General features: G+C 38.1%; 1 protein-coding gene across 6 annotated transcripts in view; it reads right to left on the reverse strand.

Moving 5' to 3' along the window:
• The window catches only part of cacna1bb (calcium channel, voltage-dependent, N type, alpha 1B subunit, b), a 337484-nt gene that overhangs the window by 51270 nt on the left and 262500 nt on the right, over positions 1–23714 (reverse strand). For all 6 annotated transcript variants that reach the window (XM_049466430.1, XM_049466432.1, XM_049466431.1 and 3 more), the window contains 7 exons: positions 23527–23664; positions 22900–23101; positions 20032–20196; positions 15907–16017; positions 11228–11311; positions 7447–7566; positions 2908–2973 (listed from right to left, as the gene is read on the reverse strand). In XM_049466430.1, the coding sequence (XP_049322387.1) occupies positions 2908–2973; positions 7447–7566; positions 11228–11311; positions 15907–16017; positions 20032–20196; positions 22900–23101; positions 23527–23664 (886 nt within the window). The remainder of the gene's footprint in view (positions 1–2907; positions 2974–7446; positions 7567–11227; positions 11312–15906; positions 16018–20031; positions 20197–22899; positions 23102–23526; positions 23665–23714) is intronic.

Genomic DNA, 23714 nt, shown 5'->3' on the forward strand with positions numbered 1-23714 from the left:
AAACAGAGAGGGTTCTGATTGGCCTGTTCTCTGCAAAGAGTCTGTGAGACAGCCAATCAGTTTTTAGTGTGGGCGGGCAGTGATTAACCTCCCTGAAATCAACTATTGCAACTTGGGATGTCTGTGAAAGCCTGAATTCCAGGTGACTCTATCTCAGAAAGGCGACTGAGAAAATACATCCAATGTGCAAAACTGTTGTCGTGGAAATCGACAAACGACAGGAAGACCCGGGATGCCAAAATAATAGGTTTTTATTTTGAAGTTGCAAAAGGAAAAGCAAAGCAATGAATGAAGATGAAAAAAAGTCAGGAAAGTCGGAAAAAGCCCCGAGTCACTCTTGACTGGCCTTTTTATACAGTCCCCCCTGCATACATGAGGCAATCCCCTCGTGATCTGTTTGGAACAGGTCCCTACCAAATATAAAAAGAGGAACAGAAACTGCACGTATAACAGATGATAAGCTTTTTAGGAGAGAATAATTGAAAAATCTGAAAACTCTATTTACTATGACAAAACAGTTTCCAGGCAAAACTTGATTTCCATTCCTTTAGGAGAGAATAATGCATAAATCAGAAAACTCCATTTGCTATGACCCGCTCGTTTCCAGGCAGACCTCTGCTTTTATAATCTTTGCCCTTAAGTCTGAATGAATGGCCTTATCAGAGAATATAAGTTCACATAACACTCAATGATAAAATACAAGAATATAGTGTAATACAAGAATACAGTAATCAACTCTGTTACAGGGAGTAATAATACTGATTGAATGAATAATCAGTGTAATTGATTATGAATACATGAAGTAAATGTTGATTTTCCCTCACACTGTCTTTTAAGCAAGAGGTGCTACTATGAAGAATCAAGAATGAAATAAAACATATTCTGGTTTAACATGTAATTGCATATGTTTTTTGTCATAGGTTGAATGACTTAAGTTAGTATTAGTATTAGTATTAATCTACAATTAAGGAAATATTTTTAAATAACAAAAAAAAGTTTAATATGTGTCCAAACTTAGATGGTGCTGTATCTGCTTATATTGTTGAAGGTCTTTTTGGATCCAAACATGTGCAGAACAATGTATTAGACTAAAAAATGCAAATCTAATTAACTGTATAGCTATAAAATAATTATGTAATTAAAAGTAATGGATGTTAAATGTTTTACTTTAGCTACTCTGAGGTTAAATCAGTTCTTCTGGGTAATCAGATCTTAATGAATACGTATTGAAAACTCCATGTGTAGGAGATACACAGTGTAAAGGCTGTGCTGGTGTTTGAGGGGCTGTGCTCTCGGTGGGTTGGGTCCGGTGTCTCAGCATATGGGTGATTACACAGCTCGCTGATTACGCTGCATCTTCATTCCATAAGATGCAATTAGCATTGATTTACAATGCCATCCTAATCGACTAAATGGCAACCGCTCTCGTTCCAAACACAATCTAGGAGATTGCCTGCGCACCGCTGAACGCTCAATCAAACGATGGATGGATCCAGCAGCTAGTGTGAAAAAACTGCCCTTTTTGACTGCAGTGCTGCTGGATACGACACAGAGACGCTTTCACCTGCACAAATCTAAATATATACTGCAGTCTACCCACTACCGGTCTGGATCAGAGCAGAGCAACATTTTTAACTCTGTCAGACAAAATGTACTCATTTGTATAGTGGGGCCTTATGAAATATGTTTTTTGTTTTCATTTTTTTGAATTTTTTTCCTTCTCATTTTGTATTTTTTAGGTTTTAGCATTAAAAAACAGTACCATCTACAGTACTAGTGCATTAAAAATAATAGAAAATAATTGAAAAGTTATTTTGTTTCAATAATTCAGTTCCAAATGTGAAACTCATATATTATATAGATGTATTACACACAGAGTGATCTATTTTTAGCATTTATTTCTTTAATTGTTGATGATTATAGTTTACAGCCATTGAAAACCCAAAAATTAGTATCTCAGAAAATTTGGAATATTATATTAGTCCAATGAATACTTTTGGCAGTGTGGGCATTGTGCCAAGTCCTGCTGAAAAATGAAATCCACATTGGGTTTTCATTGGGTTTTTATTGGGTTCTTATGATTATCAACAAAAAACACTGCTATTCTTTGGACTGACGTGATAAAAACTTTTTGGAAGGTGTGTATCCTGTTACATCTGGCATAAAACAAATAATTTCAGAAAACGATAACGCAAAACATGGTGGTGGTAGTGTGATGGTCTGGGGCTGCTTTGCTGCTGTGGAGGCCTAGTCAAAGTCTGATTGTGATGCTGTAGATGATCTAAAACAGGCTGTTCATGCTGGAAAACCCTCTAGTGTAGCTGAATTAAAACAAAGATCTACAAAGATTTTTTTTTTCCTTTAATAAATAAAATTATCAGTTAATACATATGTTTTCTATATTTATTTAGGTTATCTTTGTCTGATATTAAAGTTTATTTGATAATCAGAAAAATATCAGCATGAAAAAAAAAGCATGAACAAAAGAAACCTATAGGGAGGAAACCCTTTTCCCACCATTGTATATAAAGATACAATACACACACAAAACACATGCAAATCTGTGATTTTTTAGTAAATTAATATTCACACACTCGGTTGGTCTAAATCTCAGCCAGTATGCTCATGTGGAGCACATGGACAAGCTGGGTTACAGGTGGGAAATGGTTCTGTGTGGGTTTTGTGTTTTGTACTGGGTTGTTAGGTTGGACCTTTGTTAACCCTGTCTGGTTCCATTACTGACCCTTATGTGGTCCATCACTGACATCCATATCTGAAGTAAACTTAGAATGAGTGGAGAAAAACGACCAGTACAGCTACCCATACAGACACATATGTACATGTTATCTGTGATAAAAGCATGGAACATAACAGGGCTTTAATACACTGAAGTAGCCCATGACTCACCTGCATCCCAATGATGGCGTAGATAAAGAAGAGCATGGCAATCAGGAGACACACATAAGGAAGAGCCTATATAAAAAAAAAACAAGAAACAGTATAAATCTTCGAGGCAGTAGTTATAAAATTATCCTAAGGCACATAAACACCATAAGAGCTTAGAAAACTTAAAATATGGCAAAATGTGATTTTGAAGCCACTACAAACTATATACAGTTCCCTGCAAAAGTACTGGAACTGTGAGGCCAAAATCTTTATTTATGTAAATTGTAGACATTTGGGTTTGACATTAAAAAGATGAATATGAGATATAAGATCAACAATTCAACTTTTATTTCAAGTTACACTTCTGGATCGGGAGATAGCAGGTTATGTAGAAACACACCAATTTTTCATAGAAGGAAAAGTATTAAAACAGTATTAAACCTAACACAGATTTAAGGAGAATAAGACTTAATATTTAGTTGCAAATAACTGCATTAAGCCTCTAAGCCACTGACTTTAATAAACTAATGTATTCTTCTTCTGTGATGCTTTTCCAGGCAGTGTGTTTTGGGTAATTATATTGCTGCATGATGAAGAATCTTCCTATGTTTAGAGCACTCACAATATTTTTGTCATCAACTGCTGTGGATTTACTTCATTTAACTGTTCTTCATCTGTTATTTAGTACACCAGTGACGACTTTCTTCTTCAGGATATTCTAAACACTTGTACTGGCTATGGCCAATATTTGTGCAATGGTTCTGATTCATTTTCCATCTGCTTCCAGCTTCATAATTGCTTGATTTTTACTGCTCTAACTATAAATGCACAGTCTAATCTGAAACTAAACATAGATATTCAGCACTAATATTTAGCGTTTGAATAATTGATGTATGGGGTACATCTGGGAAACAAAATACACCTTTACCAACAACTTTAAAGGATTCTACACCTTGAGGTTCGAGGACTCCAGAGGCACCAGCAGCTTCGAATACCTGTTTGCAGGTTTGTAATGGCATTTTAGCAGCTGCTCTCTTAATCTGATAAACTTGGCAGAAACCTTCCTCATTTTACCTTTATCTGCATAAACCCGTCCGTGCTTAGATTCAGCAAATCTCTTCATAGTACGAAGATCGTGCTTTAGCTTTCATGAAATATCTAATGTTTTTACACTTTGTCCAAGACATTGCACTATTTTACGCTTTTCAGCAGCAGAGATACTTTTTCTTTCCCATATTGCTTGAAACCTGTGGCCTGTTTAATAATGTGAAAGAGTGCATTTAGACTTTTTTCTTTTGAGTTTTTTTTTACTTCTGTTATCATTGGAAAGTTTTTTTTTCTTTTCTTTTTTTTTTTTCCATTCTCTTCCCAATTTACACGGCCAATTACCCAACCCACTCACTAGGAATCCCCCTATCACTAGTGATGCCTCAACACACCAGGAGGGTGAAGACTAGCACATGCTTCCTCCGATACATGTGAAGTCAGCCACCGCTTCTTTTCGAGCTGCTGCTGATGCAGCATTGCTGAGTAGCATCACAGCGCTAACGCTTGAAGGAAAGGGCAGTGACTCGGTTCCGATACATCAGCTCACAGAAGCTCTGTGCTGTGGACATCACCCTAGGAGTGATGTGGGGAGAGAGCGCCATCTACCCACCCGGAGGGAGCAGGGTAGATGCTCCCTCTGAGCGCCGGCAGCTTGATGGCAAAGCAGCATGAGCTGGGGTTTGAACCGGCGACCTCCCGCTCATAGTGGCAGCGCTTTAGACCGTCCCATCATTGCGAGGTTTGTTCAATAAATTCAGATTTATACTTAATAGGTCATGAAATTATCCACACTACACAGGAAATTTGGCAGTGTTAAATCAACACTGTTAGTGTTAAATTAACAATTATTAGTGTTAAACTTTACACTCTCTTTAATTTAACACTAACAGTGTTGATTTAACACTGCCAAATTTCCTGTGTATCATTTGCACTGACCATTTAGGAAAATCTGAGAAGAATATCACTAATATTACACATAATAATTTGGAACACAGTGTATAAGACAATATATACTGTATATATTTCTTACAATATGAGACTATTCATAAAACACATGGCCAGTGAAGTTTAAAAGCAAATAATCTTGCCATAATGCATTTTCTTAATGAGATATATTTATTTAGGATGCAAATATGGATTGAAATAATTTTTTGTTAGTTTTTCCATTAAATGCATTAAAAAACATTTGGTCACACATGCTGGTCACCAACATATTACGCACATACGCCCACTCAGTTGATTAAACACCGAATTTAAAAGGTCCATTTTGATGAGTTTGTGCTGAGGATAATAACCACTGCATTTGCACGGCTGCTGTAGGAGTGCATGCTGATGATTGGCTTTTACTGAGAACACTTAGAAACACAGCAGTGATAAGGAGAGAGCAGAACGCTGATTATCCTCACAGTCACTTTATGAAAAGCACTTCATTGCCGTGCCGCACATTTTACTTCAGTTTTAATAACCTGGCTCTGCGTGTTCAGACTTCACACAAAGCTGAACACGCTGAAATTAGCACTTCTGTGGTTTCACTGGCTTTTTTATCCTTAGTGCTCACAGTGTATTACCTTTAATTCACAAAATCTCATTAAGAACCACCTCAACCGCAAATATACATGCGTCCATATACAGTACCAGTCAAAAGTCTGGACACACCTCCTCTCATTCATTGTGTTTTCTTTCGTTTTATGACTTTTTTTACATCGTAAATTAAATATTAAAGACATTAAATTCATACAGAAACACGTTTATCATGAGAACTGGCAATGCCATGCCAGAAAATCTCCAGAAAGGAGAATACGCACTTAAAGTGACTGCAAAATGAATGGATGAATTCATATGAAGCAGCTGAGTAAAATCAGAGTTTAATAATAAATATCTGATCAGTTTTATACTTAAATATGTACTTATGTCCTCAACACAGATCTATATTAAATGTTTTAGTACTGGAGACATAATCTTTTAAGGTTTTAAACAACAGTTATAAACATTTTAAACGTAGTGCTCTGCCTAAATAACTTCAGCATTAGACTACCAACCAGTACCAGTACCACAGTAGCAGTAATGCTAGTGCTTTACAGTGTAAAACCTTACTGGTTTTTTATAGATAAACTGGAGAATTATTCAGGCATGCTTTCTTTGCTTATTTAAAAAAAATATATATTATACTACTTTATAAAATTAAAGGAATTCGCAGAACAAATAAGGGTAACACTTTATAATATCTTTCATTAATATACTATTAACTAATGATTAATAACTGTTATTTTTCACATTTTATGCTGTCACTTTTTTTAAATACTAATGAATGCATTGGTAACATGAACTGTGATTGATAAACATTTGCCCGGTTTAAAATTCACATTTACTAGCGATTTCTTAATGTTCAAATTCTGATGAGCTAATGATTTGCTAACATTTTTGACCCTTGTGTGGTGTTCATATTTTTGTTACTCGTTTACTTTGTTACTTGTATTTAAATCAGCAAAATTAAGCAATTTTACATTAAAATGCTTTACACATGCTCGCTTCACCTAAATTGCAAGCAATATAAACAGCTTACATGGTTAATATTTGCCCTTTACCTTTCTTATGTTACATTTCTTTCAAAAAGTGCTACTCTTTTTTTTATTAGTTTTTTTAATAAAATGTAAAAGAAAATGAATTAAACTCAAGATATGAGTAGAAAATTTGTTTAATTTCAAATTTACAAATGAAGCAATGTTTATTAGCCCTTGGCCAAACATACTGTATGTAATATAAATGGTTGGTTGGGGGGGGGGTGTACAGTGTGTGTTTATCGAAAATGTGTTTTGATATATGTTTTTCACAAAAAACACCACACAAGGGTTAATATGAATATCCATGCTGATAAATAAGTGTCATGTGTGAGTATTTGTTAATACTCAAATTTGGATGAACTACTGCTTTGTTCACATCGGCCGAGCATTCGTTAAAAAATATATATTAATAAAAGTTATTATAAAGTGTTATCTAAATAAGTTAAGTTTTTAGCTTTTTATTCATTTACCGCATTCATAGAGGACTTACTCTCACCCTTTATGTTTAACAGTGATATAACAGGGAAAGAGAAAGTGATCAGACTCTCCATAATTAGCTCTGGTAAAACAGGAGATGTGTTTGGGACCCATGGTTCTCTTTCTACGGGATCGCATTGGTTATCGGTAGCCCCTGTACCTGACTCCCAGTCACCGACTGAGTCCGATATTTAGCATGTCAAATATTTGCCAGCAACGGCTGAGTGCGCGTCTTTCAGTAGTTCACAGTATACGACTTAGCGAGCCCTGAGTGATCCCCGATTTGCCTAAAAAGCTAAGTTTTTGCCGGCGATCAACAATCGAATTGTGTAGTGTCAACCTGGCATTACATAGCAACCAGTTGTTTATCTGCTATCAATTAAAATGACCACATGTTTCCTTCCATAGCTGCTTAAGACATTTGCACAGTACTGCATAAACCGTAAGTTTGAGGGAATTGAACAAAGGTGCTGACCTTAAAGGACTGGACGAAGGTCCACAGCAGGATGCGGATGGTGTAGCCTTGCCTCAGGAGCTTGATGAGGCGAGCAGCTCGAAACAGTCTCAGGAAACTCAGATTGATCAACTTGTCCTGCTGAGAGAAATACAGCCCAGGTTAACCACACGAGCCCGTCTCTGCGCTCTGATCCCTGCAGCCCCTCAGTGTGAGAGTGTGAGAGAATCTGTTCAGGCGTTTCATTATGATTAGAGCAATGTGTTCAAAATTGAAATCAGCTGATTTCAATTTCGGGTCTAACGGAGGAATAATTTCCGCTATGACTGTTTTCATGCAATTTAGTAATACTGATCATAATTAGGGGTGGGAGAAAATATTGAATTTGTGATATATCATATTATTTTTGCTTGTGATCCATTATTGACACAATGTCAAACATGGATTCACTCTAAACTCCCTAAGACTAAAGGTTGTGAAATTATATATGTAAAACCAACATAAATAAATCCAGAATTTGTTATATTTGCTTATTCAGGAGTATTTTATTCTCTTCAGTAACACAGATGCTGTATTGTATTGTAGAGAACTGTCTTGCGATATATCGAGTATTACAGAATATTACACAGTATCGGGATATCATAATATTGTAACCTGAGACGCCCTTTGATTCCCACCCTTAATTATAGTGATGATGCTCCAAAAGCTGTAGCTGGAACCATGCACCCATATGAATCAACAGTAGAGATTCTGTGTGTATTTACACAATTTTACCAAAGAATAAAAAAACTAAATAATAATAAAGTTTATTAAAATAAGCGTGCAATAATAATTAAGAATTATTCCTCAGTGTGACCCCAGTCAGTGTTTAGCATCTGGGGAAAAAATGTTTGTGTTTCATATTTAATGACTTTTCCTAATCTGATGATGACAACTAACAAAACATACATTGGGAATACATGATATATACATGAGTATATTCAATCTCCTCCACACACATGTACACATTTTTTTGTACACATCAATATCCTTTAATGGTCAGTTTGACCTGCCTTGGGTCTGTTTTATTTGTACACAAAATATGAATACTTGTGTATTCACTCACACTTGTGTTGGATAAAATTTAGGTCACGCGATTGATGGCATGCGATTATTTTTTCCCATTTTCTTCCAATTTAGCTAAGCCAATTGTCCCACCCATTCAGCTGTATATCACTAGTGACGCCTCAACAAAATATGCACATGTGAAGTCAGCCACTGACTCGGAGAAAAGCGAAGAGACTCGAGCTCACAGATGCCTTGTGCTGATTGACATCACCCTAGGAGTGATGAGGGGAAAGAGCACCATATACCTGCCCAGAAAGAGAAAGGCCAATTGGGCTATTTAGGGGCTCTGGCAGCTGATGAACAGCTGCATGACCAGGAATTGAACCAGCAATCTCCTGATCACAGTTGCAGCACTTTAGCCTGCTGGACCACTGACTTGCAATTTTATTATCTTTAATAAATATCCCAATGCTTTATGCCCTTATCTAACAAAACAATACAAGGAGTAATGCAAAAACTGTGCTAACTATTTCATTTTCAGTTTTAGTTGCTGGGGTCAAACTTCCCCCAATAATAAGAGATGTTAGGACATTTCAGTATAACAGGAGGGTTCAAATCAATGTGTGATCAATGTGATCAGGACCCTGAATATTAGAAAATGTGCCTCAAAAACCAGGCTAAAATATGATTGTCCACGTTTAAGTAAACATGTAGGACAAAGAAACAGAGAGTGAGAGAGACAGAGAGAGAGAGAGAAAGAAAGAAAGAGAAGGAGAGAGAGAGAGGAAAGGCAATACAGACAGACGGACAGAAGCAGAGCGGGACAAATAAAGCCACTTACCGTCTGTAGAGTCCGTTTGGGAGAGAAGGGGACAGGTGCCAACAGAGATTTAGCATGGAAACAGAGTGACAGTGAAAATCATTAGGAGGGGCGAGAGAGTCTAACTCTGACACACTGAGACTCAACTGTCAACTCTCATCTCCGACAGTACACACTGCCAGCAGAGCTTCAGCAGATCAACCTCCTCTACTCAACATCTCCAACATACAAAGGGTGAAATACAGCCTGAAATGGGAATTAGTCTCCCTGGGAATTAGGCTGAAGGAACTCTGGGAATAATGTGTGCAGGCTCCGCCTACAAACGCTTTGTGAAGATGGACAAGCGTTACAGAACATGGAAAACCCTGTTCAACTAAAAACCAAACAGGAACAAATCTGGGGAGTCAAATCTTCCTGGTTACCCTGCGTTCAGACTGGCAAGAGACAGAGTGATAATCCAAGCGACTAATCGTGTTGAGATTTACTCAACTCTACGCAAATGAAACACGACGTGATTTGAGTGTGTTACTTAGATGTCATTCAAGGGTTTTCTTAAGGGAAAATTCTAAAAGCTGATGTTGGTAAGTTTTGGGATTTGGGGGGCTTTAGGGCCCTCTCTGGTGAGAATAGGTAATTGCACAGAGCATGCGGAAAAGTTTGAATCCGATTCCAGGTTATGTTCATTCAAAGAGAAAGAGTCAGAAAATGCTGAGGCAACTGTCTTCAGTGAGTTATTTATGGACTGTTGCCAGTTTTGTCAGTGTAAATGAATTAGCAACTGAGGTCTTAGTTTCTCCTTCTGAAGTCTCCATTGCTCCACCAGCCGCTCGCCTTCAGTAAAACTGAGCCAGATTCTCTTTCAGAGACTATATATGCGATGTAAGTACATAAAGACGCATGACATGGCCGGAAAAACTTTTAGATTTAATATATCAGGCTTAGCAGGGATGGTGGTTTCAGCACATTGGTACCATTAACCCAATATTTTATCCATTCTCCACTCAAAAACACTTAAGTTTACAGTTTAAAAACAAAATAATACGGACTGCCACTTTTATAACCATTTAAAGGGTCATAAACATGGTCATAATCACTTCAGTGCTCCCTTAAAGAAGAAATCCGGTGTGATGCACTTGACTAATTTTGTTTACAGAATCATTGCACACTTTTGTTAATTTTTTAAAACTTTATTTCACTTCTCAGATATCACTGTGTTCATCTGCTGTATGATAAATTAAATTGCTGATCTGACCAACCAGCGATTTATAAAGAACATCATGAAAATGATCAGGGGCGCCCAAACTTTTCATACAACTGTAGTGTATGTGATCGCTACATGTAAGAGTGAGAATGAGAGAGTACAGCTTGATTGGAATGGTTGCTATGTTTTTTTTTAAGTTTTTTCAGCTTGCTAGGGTGATGCTAAGTATCTGATAGTTGAGTATTAAAGTACTGAAAGGTGACTGCTATGGTATTTTAGATGGTACCCATGATACCCAGGTATTCCAAGTATATATTATTTTTAAGTAATCAAAGATTAAAATCATTGTATAGGGAGAATGTACAAGTAAGTTAAGAAAGCTATGTACAGTATATAGTAAAGGTAGACTAAATTATTGAAATAAAGACTACTATCTCTGGGCCAGCGTTCCAACAGTATATTGCTGCTGACTGTTGTTCTATCCAGTAGAGATAAAAGTGAGTGTAATGTGCTTATTGTGTTTATTGTAACTTTGAAAATCCTCTTGCACTTAAACTATTCCATCAACTACAGAGTGAGAAGGAGAAAGTTGCAGACACACAAATACACAGATAGAGACACAACACTGAAAGTTTGTACATGAATGCACAGTCACTGTTCTACGCAGAATTCTTTACAACTTTTTTATAATGTTTGTTAATGCCACCTATATAATGTCTCTAGTATTAACTCACCTTGATCTCAGTGACCAGGATGTCAGTAATGCTGCCCAGTACCGTCACAAAGTCAAAAATATTCCAGGCCTCCTTCAGGTAGTTCTGGAAAACACAGAAAGACAAAGAGAGAGAGAGAGAGAGAGAGAGAGAGAGAGAGAGAAAGTCAGATAGAAAATACATAATGGCTGTTATAAGAAATCCTGGTAACACTTTCTAATAACTTTCATTAATATACCATTAATTAATAATTAATGACTGTTATTTTTTACATTTTAAGAAAACACATTTGTAAATACTAATAAATGCATTGGCAACATGAACTGCAATTGATGAACATTTGCCCAGTTTAAAATTCATATTATACAACAGTTATCAGCATCAACAGACCTCACAATCTGATTGGTTGAGAAGTGTTCTAGCCGTGCTGATATTTGTGATAACATCACGGCCTTCTCACACTAAACTTGTATCACTCCGCCGACACGTCGCCGAGTAATGGCGTATTAACACAGTACAGTTTTGAATCATCACCTCCAGCGGCACCAGCAGCAGCGTTAGCTTAGCACAGGCTAGTGCTTAGCCACGGCACGCTCGCCCGCAGCGTTGACTCGTCTTTTGTGGAAAAAATGGGAAAGAAAATCCCTCTGCTAATGTCGTCTGACAGCCAGAACGGTAACTTAACCAGCCAGGCTAGGCTAAGCTAAGTTAATGCTGAGCTCAAGCAAGCTACGCTAACCTAACCACAGTCCAGCCACACCGGCAAGCTAACCAACACCACCCAGCAAAACAAACAGAAATGCTCAAAAAATGTGCAGCGTTCACCTGAAGACGACTCCACGGAACATGAGGCTCTTGCTCATGAATATTCATATATGCAAACATATCGCCTCTGATTAGCTAACAGCACTGCGAGACAGACAACAGTTAGAAACGTTTTAAAATAAAGACATTTTTACACTAATAACACACTGTACACTAACAGACTGTACACTAAAAAATATGTAAACCTATAGTTACTAACACAGAGGTGGGAAATCCAGGTCCAGAAAGTAAAAATCCAATGTTGGCTAAGCCGCAAAAAAAAAAAAAAAGTCTTCCCTATTTTTAACGATACTAGAAAACAAGTTTTCATAATTTTTATGCATATTTCCAATTTTCCAATATGAGATTTTTTTTTTTTGTACATTATGGAAAACACCAACTGGATTTTATGTTGTGTTTCATTATGATTAAAATATTATAATGAAAAGCTTAGATTTTACATTATTTTCTGGTCTTAAAAAGAAAAAAAAAAAACTTTGACATTAATCCCAAATTAACAGAATTTCTAATAACATTGGTCAAACACTCACACTCACACACACACACAGTCCTGCGCACACACTCTCAGATATTGGTGAGCAGTGGGATGGATCTTGTGTGACAGGCCAATCTGTCAGTAGTTTCAGTCGTGTGTTCTGAACGCTGCAGTGATTTGTTGGGCACTGGCTGCCGGGGTTTGGAACAGCAGCGGCGAGGTGGCAGCGTCTGCCGGCGGCTCCGAGCAGGTGGAGGTAAGTGCCGTGTGCTGGAGACCAGCCATTTAATAAATGAGGCTCCTGAATGGAAATGGAGCCTGAGATGGACCTGCTGCTGCTGCTGCTGAGAGAGCAGATTTATACACCACTAAAAGCTCCCTGCATTACCCATCAACCAACACAGCTCACAGCCCCGCCCACTTCCCCTCCTCTACTGTCCTTCACAGATTCACCACGTGAACATCTTCAGCATGGTACTGTACATCACGCTCTCACCTGCAGGCCTCTCTGATCTATTCTCTTTAATAACCTGTGCAGTGATATTAAAATAAAACCACTGCTGATCTATATTGTGGCGTGGAAGAGGAAGGAAGACCCGTGAGACTCATGCTGAATGCTCAACAGCTCCTTTATTTAACCGCCTTCCACTCGCTTACAGTCTTTAACAAGACTAGGAGAGCTAAAACCATCCCCACAGAGCTCAAATAGCCCAAAGGCCACCAACCCAGCTGTGTGTCTCCCAGATGGCAGATCCAGAGTGGGGCCCACCCTCTCTGCATAACCCCTCCCAAGGAAGATGCCCCACCCCTGTCATCCTCGCACACAGGAGAACAGACACATGCCTGCAGGCAGCCGCACACACAACCCAGAGCCGCCACAATATTCTTTATACTGAACACAGAATACAGAACCCAGATCTATTCTCTTTAATAACCTGTACAGTGATATTAAAATAAAACCACTGCTCATCTTCATCCCATACTGAACACAGAATACAGAACCCAGATCCAGCATTCACAACTGATCCAAATAATAAACGGTGTCTCATTCAATGTGTAAGTGACTGATATGGTGTTGCTAGTTGGTTGCTATGGTGTTGCTAGGTGGTTGCTGTAGTGTTGATAATTGATTGCTAAGTGACTGCTATGGTGTTCCTAGGTGGTTGCTGTGGTTTTGCTAGGTGGTTGCACGGGTGTTTGTAAGTGCTTGCTAGGTGACTGTTATGGTGTTCCTAGGTGGTTGCTAGAGAGTTGCTAGGTAGTTTCTTTGGTATCGAAGATAGTTCAAATAGTGTTGCTAGGTGGTTCATATAGTATTATTACTTTCATACTATATGCATTAGCAATTATAGTATAGTAATTATTTTCCAGGAGGCTACTATAATGTTGCTATCTACTTGCTAAATGGGTGGTTGCTATGGTATTGCTAGATGCTTGGTGTGGTGTTATCAACTTGTCGCTAAGTTGTTGCTCTGGTATTAACAACAGGCTTATATATTGTTGTTAAGTGGTTGCTGTGGTATCCTAGGGGGTTGCTATAGTACATAAAAGAGACTGAAATATGGATGATATAGTTTATATAGATATATATTTACAGTTAGAAAAAAGGATTTGAACACCTAGAGACTTTGCAAGTTCTCCCATTTAGAAATCATGGAGGGGTCTGAAATTTTCATCATAGGTCCATGTCCACTGTGAGAATAAATCTAAAAAAAAAATCCCGAAATCACAATGTTTATTTTTTAATAATTTAATAATTTATTTTAGTAGTGTGTTACTGCTGCAAATGAGTATTTGAACACCTGTGAAAATCAATGCTAATATTTGGTACAGTAGCCTTTGTTTGCAACTACAGAGTCAAATGTTTCCTGTAGTTTTTCACAGACTGCAACAGGGATTTTGGCCCATCCCTCCACACAAATCTTCTCCAGATCATGGGGTAAAGTAGAGAAACACGCGATTTGAGCTCCCTCCGAAGATTTTCTAAAGGATTTACGTCTGGAGATTGGCTAGGCCACTCCAGAACCTTGATATGCTTCTTGATTATCCTGGCTGTGCGCTTTGGGTCATTGTCATGTTGGAAGACCTAGCCACGACCCATCTTCAGTGCTCTAACTGAGGGAAGTGCTCTAACTGCTCTAATGCAGTTCAGACGTCTATATACTCTATTACATATTAGTGTATTACCCACAGTAAGCTTGGAAACAGTGGTGCCAGCTCTCTTCAGGTCATTGATCAGGTCCTCCTGTGTAGTTCAGGGCTGATTCCTCACCTTTCTTAGGATCACTGATACGCCATGAGATAAGATATTGCATGGAGCTCCAGCCGAGGGAGATTAACAGTCAGGTTTAGCTTCTTCCATTTTCTAATAATTGCTCCAACAGTTGATCTTTTTTTATTAAGCTGCTTAGCAGTTGCCCCGTAGCCCTTTCCAGCCTTGTGGAGGTCTACAATTTTGTCTCTGGTGTCTTTGGGCAGCTCTTTGGTCTTAGCCATGTTAGTAGCTGAAGTCTTACTGATTGTGTGAGGTGGACAGGTGTCTTTATGCAGCTTTATGTAGCTTCTAATTTAGAATAATAAGTAGAGTGGAGGTAAACTTTTTAGAGGCGGACTAACACGTCTTTGAGACGGGTGAGAATTTTTGCTAATTGGCAGGTGATCAAATACTTATTTGCAGCAGTAACACAAAAATAAATTATTTTAAAAAATCACACGTTGTGATTTCGGTCATGAGGATGTTCCTAGGAGGTTGCTAGGTAGTTGCCATGGTATCCTAGGTGGTTGCTATGATGTCTCATGTGGTTGCAAAGTAGTCAATGATGTTTGTTATGGTGTCTTCAATCTAAGTCATCAAATATCAATGTGACATTTAAAGCAGCACTAGGTAGGATTTCCTTGATTTTTGATCTTTTTAAAGAAGTAAGATTACAGCTTGAAACTCACTGCAGCGCTGCATGGAGGTGTAATAGGAGGAATAGCGGTGCTCTCATGTCTGTGCCGGAGCTCCTCTGAGCTCAGACCAGGCTTTCCGACCTTAAGTTCTAACACTAACACACACTAACCCCTCATACACCACCACCATGCTAATCAGTGTTACTGCAGTGCTGAGAGTAAATCACCCACCTCCCAAATAATAACAGGTGATTATTAAAGAACAGGGTGAAAAATAAGAATAATAATAAAAGTATACAGAGGAACAGATACAGAACTACAGTCTGTAATTATCCTACTACATAGTGTCCTTTATGATCAGTGAAGCTAAAACCTGATTAATTGTTGTAGAAACAAGAACATAGGTCATAATGTTATGCTTGTTTGGTGTAGATGCTAATTGATTTACAGTAAACAATCATAATAAATAAACACAGACACTGTCCATACTGTACTGTACATTGCTCACCAGCAGGCCAAAGGCGATGATCTTCAGTATGCATTCCAGGGTAAAGAGGGCAGTGAAGATGATGTTCAGCCACTTCAGCATGTCCTCGTAGGGCTTTGGGGCTTCATGGAACTGTAAACAACCGGGCCGTGACATCAGCAGACCATTAACACATAAGAACAGACTCAAGAGGTTTTCCATGAGTCACTCTTTACCACAGGCTGCACAGTACACACGTCACTGCTTAATGTATCAATGGTAATACTGGCATGCGTAATGCTGCTATTGCAATAGACTTCAATATGCAGATTAGCATACCAATAAAGCATATACAGTTAGGATTATAATTATTTGGATAGTGACAGAAACGTCAGGATTTGGATTTAGAATAAACTGGGTTTAAAATGTAACAAATGAAATTGAAGTGTAGATGTTCAGGTTTAATTTAAGAGGTTAAACAAAAATATCCTATAAAGCGTTTATAAATTAAAACAATTTATCAACAAAGTCTCCTAATTTCAGGGGTTAAATAATAATTGGACAATAAACTTTTCCAAAAACAAAATGTTATTGTTTTAATAATTTGTTAAGAATCCTTTGCAACCAATGACTACTTAAAGTCTGGAGCCCACTGACATCACTAAACCCTGGGTTTATGATGCTTTGCCAGGCCTTTACTGCAGTTGACTGATGTATACATGTATACAGCTTTGGGAAAAACCAAACCACTTCAGTTTCTGAATTAGTTTCTCTGATTTTGCTATTTATAGGTTTATATTTGAGTAAAATAAACATTGTTGTTTTATTCTATAAACTACAGACAACATTTCTCCCAAATTCCAAATAAAAATATTGTCATTTAGAGCATTTATTTACAGAAAATGAGAAATGGCTGAAATAACAAAAAAGATGCAGAGCTTTCAGACCTCAAATAATGCAAAGAAAACAAGTTCATATTCATAAAGTTTTAAGAGTTCAGAAATCAATATTTGGTGGAATAAACCTGGTTTTTAATTACTGTTTTTATGCATCTTGGCATGTTCTCCTCCACCAGTATTACACACTGCTTTTGGATAACTTTATGCTGCTTTACTCCTGGTGCAAAAATTCAAGCAGTTCAGCTTGGTTTAATGGCTTGTGATCACCCATCTTCCTCTTGATTATATTCCAGAGGTTTTCAATTTGGTAAAATCAAAGAAACCTTTCCAGAGCTGTATATATTATACTGTATATATTATTCATGTCTATATAACAGAGCGCCTCTTTTGGTTCTCCAAGCAAATAAGTGACTGAACTTCAATGCATTCATCCTAGTTTCTAACTATTCAACATCCTTTGCTTTAATAATGTGCAAGAACAGTATTTGGTAAATGCTAAAAAGAAAAGGAAAGGAATGGAAAAAAAGTGGAAAGTCTCTTCATTACAACAATGCAGCAGTTCAATACACAAGCTTTAGAAAATCAATACTTGGATTTAATCCTCTATATTTATTAATAGGTGTAGGAGTGGATAAAGACTATAATGAAGATGATGCAGGGAGCGTATTCATTAATTTTAAACTGCATTCTTAATAATGCATGAAGAAGCTAGGCAGCTTTCCATGTGTTACTCGTTATGAGTACACACACACACACACATGAAATATAACAGTAAAAGATGCCACAAAGGATAATTCGAGTGGTGTAAAAGAACAACAGCCTAATAATAATTTAAAGATTTTTCCTAGAACCTATATATTCTGTGGATGTTGATCAGACATTTAAACAGACTGGTGTAAGCTGTGGATCTCTAATAATCAATTATCTGAATAAAATATATATAACTTTTTTTTAGACCTTGAAGTCAAAAATATGGTCTGCACCAAAATGTATGTGTTAGCTACATTGTATTCTGTAGATTTAGTACATTTAGGTTTCGTTTCACATTTTAGTAACTGAGTGCACTGAAGAACTTTAATACTTCCTGATATCATCATCATCATCTACATTGATTGTGTTTCAACTAATGTAATGCTGGATTCTACCTCTCTGCCAAATTAAGAGTCCCCTTCAGAGGAATGAGTGTAACAGATTCCCCTCAAATTATTTTGTTTCTGTTTATAAATAAGAGGAGATGACTCTGCAGACGACCTGTAGTCACCTTGCTATTTTGGTTCAGAAAAAAAACAAAAAAAAAACATCCCTAAAATTCTGGACCAAATAATTCTGTGATATTTTATATACATTCAAAAAGTTCATTTGAAAAGCATGATGCAGTTAAAAGAACAATCATTACTAAATTAAAGCAAGAGTCCGGATTCTCAACACTGGAGAGAGTTGTCCGGCACACCTGCCCCTCGCCAGATGCAAAGCTTCAAGGGTTGCCAGATTGGCACACAGTGTCAAGAAAACGAGTCTTACTCCCTAGGATAATCTTAATCCCTAATATATTAATGTTTTTATTGTTTGCACATTGTGAACAAATGCATGTGGATTTTATGCTGCTTTGCTCTGAAAATACACACTACCCAAATATAGGGATTAACTTTTGGTTTCTGGCTTATTTTAAAACCATTGAAATATTGAAATTACTTGTCTGTCTGTCTTGTCTGTCTCTACAAAACTAGTGGTGGTGATAAATTACCTAGCTATGGTTAGTAAACCTTACTGAAGCTCAGTGATTACCTGTTGGTAATGGCCAGCTTGTCAGTTTCCACAACTGCAGCACACTGATTGCATGCTATTCTGTTCTATACCTGGCAACCGGGTATGTGGTAATGGGACTGGGGGAATGGTGGCGTGGCTATAAGCCACAGAGCTTACTGTGATGTAAAACACAATTCAAATAAGAACACACTAGCTGTCAGTGCTTAAAGTTTCTCTAGCATTACTATCTAATGAGACACCTTGATCATGTTTTAAGTCACTACAGAAAATATAATCCTTAATGCTCCTTTAAAATGGAAAAACGGTTCACAAAATCAAAGTTTTTGTGAAAGAACAGGGGTGGGTTTCCGGAAAGCTTCGTAACGGTAAGAAGCTGGTATAGACTCCAGCCACCCCCCGCGACCCGTGATAAAGCGGTTGACAATGAGTGAGTAAGTGAGTTATATTATATTATATTATTAGAGTAATATATAGAGTTCTTGACATTAATGCTGCAATTCCTGCAGATGATGCTCACGGTCTTAGCAAAGCTGCAAAACCACCAAGTGCATGGATTCTGTAATCAGGCTGTTACTGTGCCATACACACACTTATATACAATTACCACCAGCCCGGGAATTACAGCACAACATAATATATTTCCATGCTATTGGGAAAATCTCTGGTACTGTAGGTCCGGTGCAGGGGATGCCTGCGGTGTCTTTAATCACACCTACACGTATTGTAAAGGGTATCCGTGAATGTGCAGGTAATATTTAATATTATTCCTTAATCAGGTGCTTCTAACCAACATTGTTGCCGTTCATCTGGGCAAACTCTGGGGTGTGTCAGCTCGCAAATATATAAGTACCAGTCAAAAGTTGGACATGTCTCATTCAATACATACATATACATACGTATATGTATTATTATATTATTTTTATATTATTAATGATTATAATAATAACAATAAACTAATATTACTATCAATATTACTATTAATAATATTAGTATAATATTTATTAATATAATATATTAACAATAATAGTTTTAAAAAAGTAAAAATGTTTCATGTTTTAAAATAGATTCGATTTTCGAGTATTTATTTAGTCATATGTATCTTTAGGAGTATTTTTTCAATGCCAAAGTACATCCTTTTGTAATTTAAATTTCAGAATATGGATAATGTTGATGATTACAACACATTTTTTAGGGTGTAATAGTGAATAAATACTGCATATTGGCATTGTTGAATCGATATTTGTGGATCGATTGAGTGCGCTGTTTTGGGGGAGGAGTCAACAAAGACGTTCTTTAACCTCTTTCGTTAATTGTCGCTTTGCGAAGCTCTTTGGGAAACACTTGCAGAACTGGCTCGTTCTTTACTCACGTCATTCGTTAGTTCGTTCGTTATTCGCTAAGATTGATCGTTCTCGGGAAACCCACCCCAGATTTGTAAGGGCAGCAGTGATAATCACGTGGTTTCTGGCAAGTCTGCAGAACATAGTGATCAATCCCATACCTTCATCATGAGAACAACAGTATTGACGGCGATCATAGTCAGGATGGAGTACTCGAAGGGCGTCGAGACCACAAACTTCCACATCTTGTACTGGTAGGACTGTTTATCCTGGGGCATGTAGCGGGTCAGGGGTTTAGCATTGATGGCAAAGTCAATACAAGCCCGCTGCAATGGGGAAAAACGAGAGAGAGAGAAAAAGAGAGTGAGAGAGAGAGAAAGAGAGAGATAATTAATCTTCTCATCAAAGTCATTCAGGCCCCTTTGCACCAGCCTCCTTGTTAAACAGCAGCTTCAGAACTTCAGTAGGACCTCAGCATCATGTATTCTGTATTCCTGCTCTCCATCTAACAGCGTTTAATTATCAGAGAGGCTCGGTGTTCACAGAGCTCTCCGAATCAAAGAGCCAGAGACAGAAAGCAAACATCAAACCGGCGTCGGCCCCCGCCGGAGAGAGCGGCTCTTACAGCATGTTTAAACAGCTAAACACAGGCTAATGGCCTCTCTGAGAACACACCAGAGCTTCATCCCTCAGAGCTGCTCTGCTGACGGCGTGAGAGAATCAGAGATAGAGAAAGAGAAACACAAAGAGAGAGAGAGAAGAAGAGAAGAGAGAGGCAGAAACTGACACTGGAGAGATTTCCTGAAGAGGAGACTGATAGTAAACAATGGGGGATGTTGATGGCCAGTCTCATTCTGAGGTTTATCTCTGCACCCTGGTGCTTGTGTGTGTATTTGTATGTAAGATGTAAGTATGTGTGTGTGTGTGTGTGTGTGTGTGTGTAAGTGTGTGTCTGTTTGAATGGGTGATCAGGTAGAAGGGATGTGGTTGGACAGGTGTGTTGGCCCTGAACTCTGTTGTGAGAGAAATTCTCTAAAGAGCTCATCCCACCCCGAGGACATCTCACGGCAATACAGGCACACAGCAGACAGACACTGCCATCACACACACACACACACACACACACACACACACACAAACACAAACACACATACAATTTATACTTTGTTTTTGTTCCATATACACAGTGATGGTATAGTTACTTTGAAAAAGTAATCCGATTACTGATTACTCCTTTAAAAAGTAACTTAGTTACTTTATGGATTACTTGATTTTAAAAGTAACTAAATTACTGTACAAGTTACTTTATTAGTTACTTTCAGCAGCTGCAGACACCACCTCCCGCTGCCTTAACATAAACATTATAACCAGTTTTGCCAATACTCCCTTTATTGGAAAATGCATTTTTAACAGCAACAATGTATTTCTAGACATTTAAAGTTGAACTATTTCCTGAAAAAATAAGTGTTTTTCTCTTGAATTAACTTAACATAAATAAATTAAAATAAAATATGGTCTTTCTTGATTTCACCTAACATAAATACTTGTTTTTATAAAAATATATAAAATAAAGAAAGTCTTTCTTGACCTGAAATATTTAACACTGTAAAACTGAACATTGAACCTGTTGTTCTCTGCAGGGCAGCAAGGAGTGGTTTTATAAAACAAAACCGTGTATATGGTCTAGTTCAGAGATCACATATATGCGGACTGCGGTCCGGGTCCGGACCCAGAAGTTGTCCAATGCGGACCCAAACCGATAAACGCTCTGTGGCACAGTAAACTTGCAGACCAATCACGTGTGGTGTAAAATCTTCAAACGTTCTCCTCTGCCAGTCAGATCTGTGCAGACCGCTGCCCTGGCTAGTGAATTGGGACGCGGCCGAGAAAAAACGCCTTTATAAAGAGATAGGGAGCCCGAGAACTGGTGGAAAAAAGAGAATGGGCAGAAACTAAAGACACAACGAGCGCGAGAGAGAGACAGGCGAGAAAGCGAGACGCGTGTGTTTGGGGGAGAGCGGAGGGGGGATGTGGAAGGTGCGGTGTGTGTGTGTGTGTGTGTGTGAGTGAGTGAGGTGGAGAGAAAGAGAGTAACGCACAGTGACTTGGTCTGGTTGGTGACTTAATCTGATTACTGGATTGGAAATAGTAACATGTTAGATTACTCGTTACTGAAAAAAAGGGTCAGATTAGAGTAACGCGTTACTGACATCACTTCATATACAATATAAAAAAACAAAATATTTCAGAAAATTGTCCAAACAGAGAAACAAGGAAACAGTGCCTTTTCTAAAGATGCATACTCCCAGTGATTGCTGAAATAGTGCAAAACTTTATCAGCTATTTAGCTTTAACTATTTTACTTAATCCCCCAAGACCAGAAAGACACACACATTTTTTAATAAACGCTGACATTTGACAAAAGGCACTGATCATTATTATTGTAAAAAGTTTATTTTCTCATTTTAACTTCTTTTACTCCATATTTAAAACTATTAATCACCCCACCAACTCTTCCCCCTATGAACTTCAGTGCCCAAAACACTAGGAGGATGAAGACTCAAACGTTTGTTATGGCGTCACATCAGTGTCAAAAGTCAAGGGCGTAAAAACACTAGGTGAAAAAATTTACCAGCAAGTTTAAACATTAGTTGGATGTGATTTTTTTTATTATTTTATACATCAGCTCACAGACGCCCTGTGCTGCAGACATCACCGTAGGAGTGATGTGGGGAGAGAGCGCCATCTACCCACCCAGAGGGGGCAGGGCCAATTGTGCTCCTTCTGAGCGCCGGCAGCTTGATGGCAAAGCTGCATGAGCTGGGGTTCGAACCTGCGACGTCCTGCTCATAGTGCAGCGCTTTAGACCGCTGAACCACTCGGTGCTTGGATGTGATTTTAAGGCTACAAATTGAGTCTCTGCCCATCATACGCTACACAACGTATACTGTGACTGTCAGCTTCATCCGCACTGTAGTCTGCAGACTAGTTCTATTACTCTAGAGTCTGTCCAGCACTGCTCTGTGTACCTCGTTCTTCTCCAGGCTGCAGTCAGACATGGCCTTGTCCCCCTGCTCCTGGAACGTGATGATGATCAAGGCCACGAATATGTTGACGAAGAAAAACGGGAAGACCACGAAGTAGACCACGTAGAAGATGGACGTTTCCATGCGGTAGCCCGGGCTTGGGCCCTGATCCTCATAGGTGGCGTCCACAGAGTGTTTCAGCACCCTGAACACAAAAAGTCAATTTCAAACACAACCAGTTGAATGTGGCCTGAAAATGTTCAATCTGGCAACTGAATTTCACATAGGTTTAAATTTCTAAATAGTGTAACATAACGGTCAGGGATTACTCCATGAACACTACTAGATGTTAAATACGTTTATTCACGTATATATATATATATATATATATGTTAAACAATCTTGCTTTTATGACTAATATTTTAATAACTGCGACTCCATACACAGATTGTGGACTGCAGTAGGTAAAAAAATAATTTTCCTAGCTATAATTAATTACAAATGTGTTGTCTTCAAAAAAGAGTTTAATTGTTTTGTTGTGTTTTTATATTATGATTATGTAAGTGACATTTAATGGTCTTAAAATGATAATAAAGGTCTGCAGTATGCTGTGTGTTTTGTGGATCTTACATTGGCCAGCCCTCTCCAGTGGACACAGTGAAGAGGGTCAGGAAGGCCCACAGCACGTTGTCGTAGTGAAACTCGTATTTCTTCCACTCTCTCGGCTGAGCGGACACCTCATCCCCATCATAATCCAGAAACTGACCCCTGAGATTATTGACCACACAGACAGAACACATGCTTTAACATGCTTTAAA

This window comes from Astyanax mexicanus, chromosome 17 (genome assembly GCF_023375975.1).
Source record: "Astyanax mexicanus isolate ESR-SI-001 chromosome 17, AstMex3_surface, whole genome shotgun sequence".
NCBI classification, from domain to species: Eukaryota; Metazoa; Chordata; class Actinopteri; order Characiformes; family Acestrorhamphidae; genus Astyanax; species Astyanax mexicanus.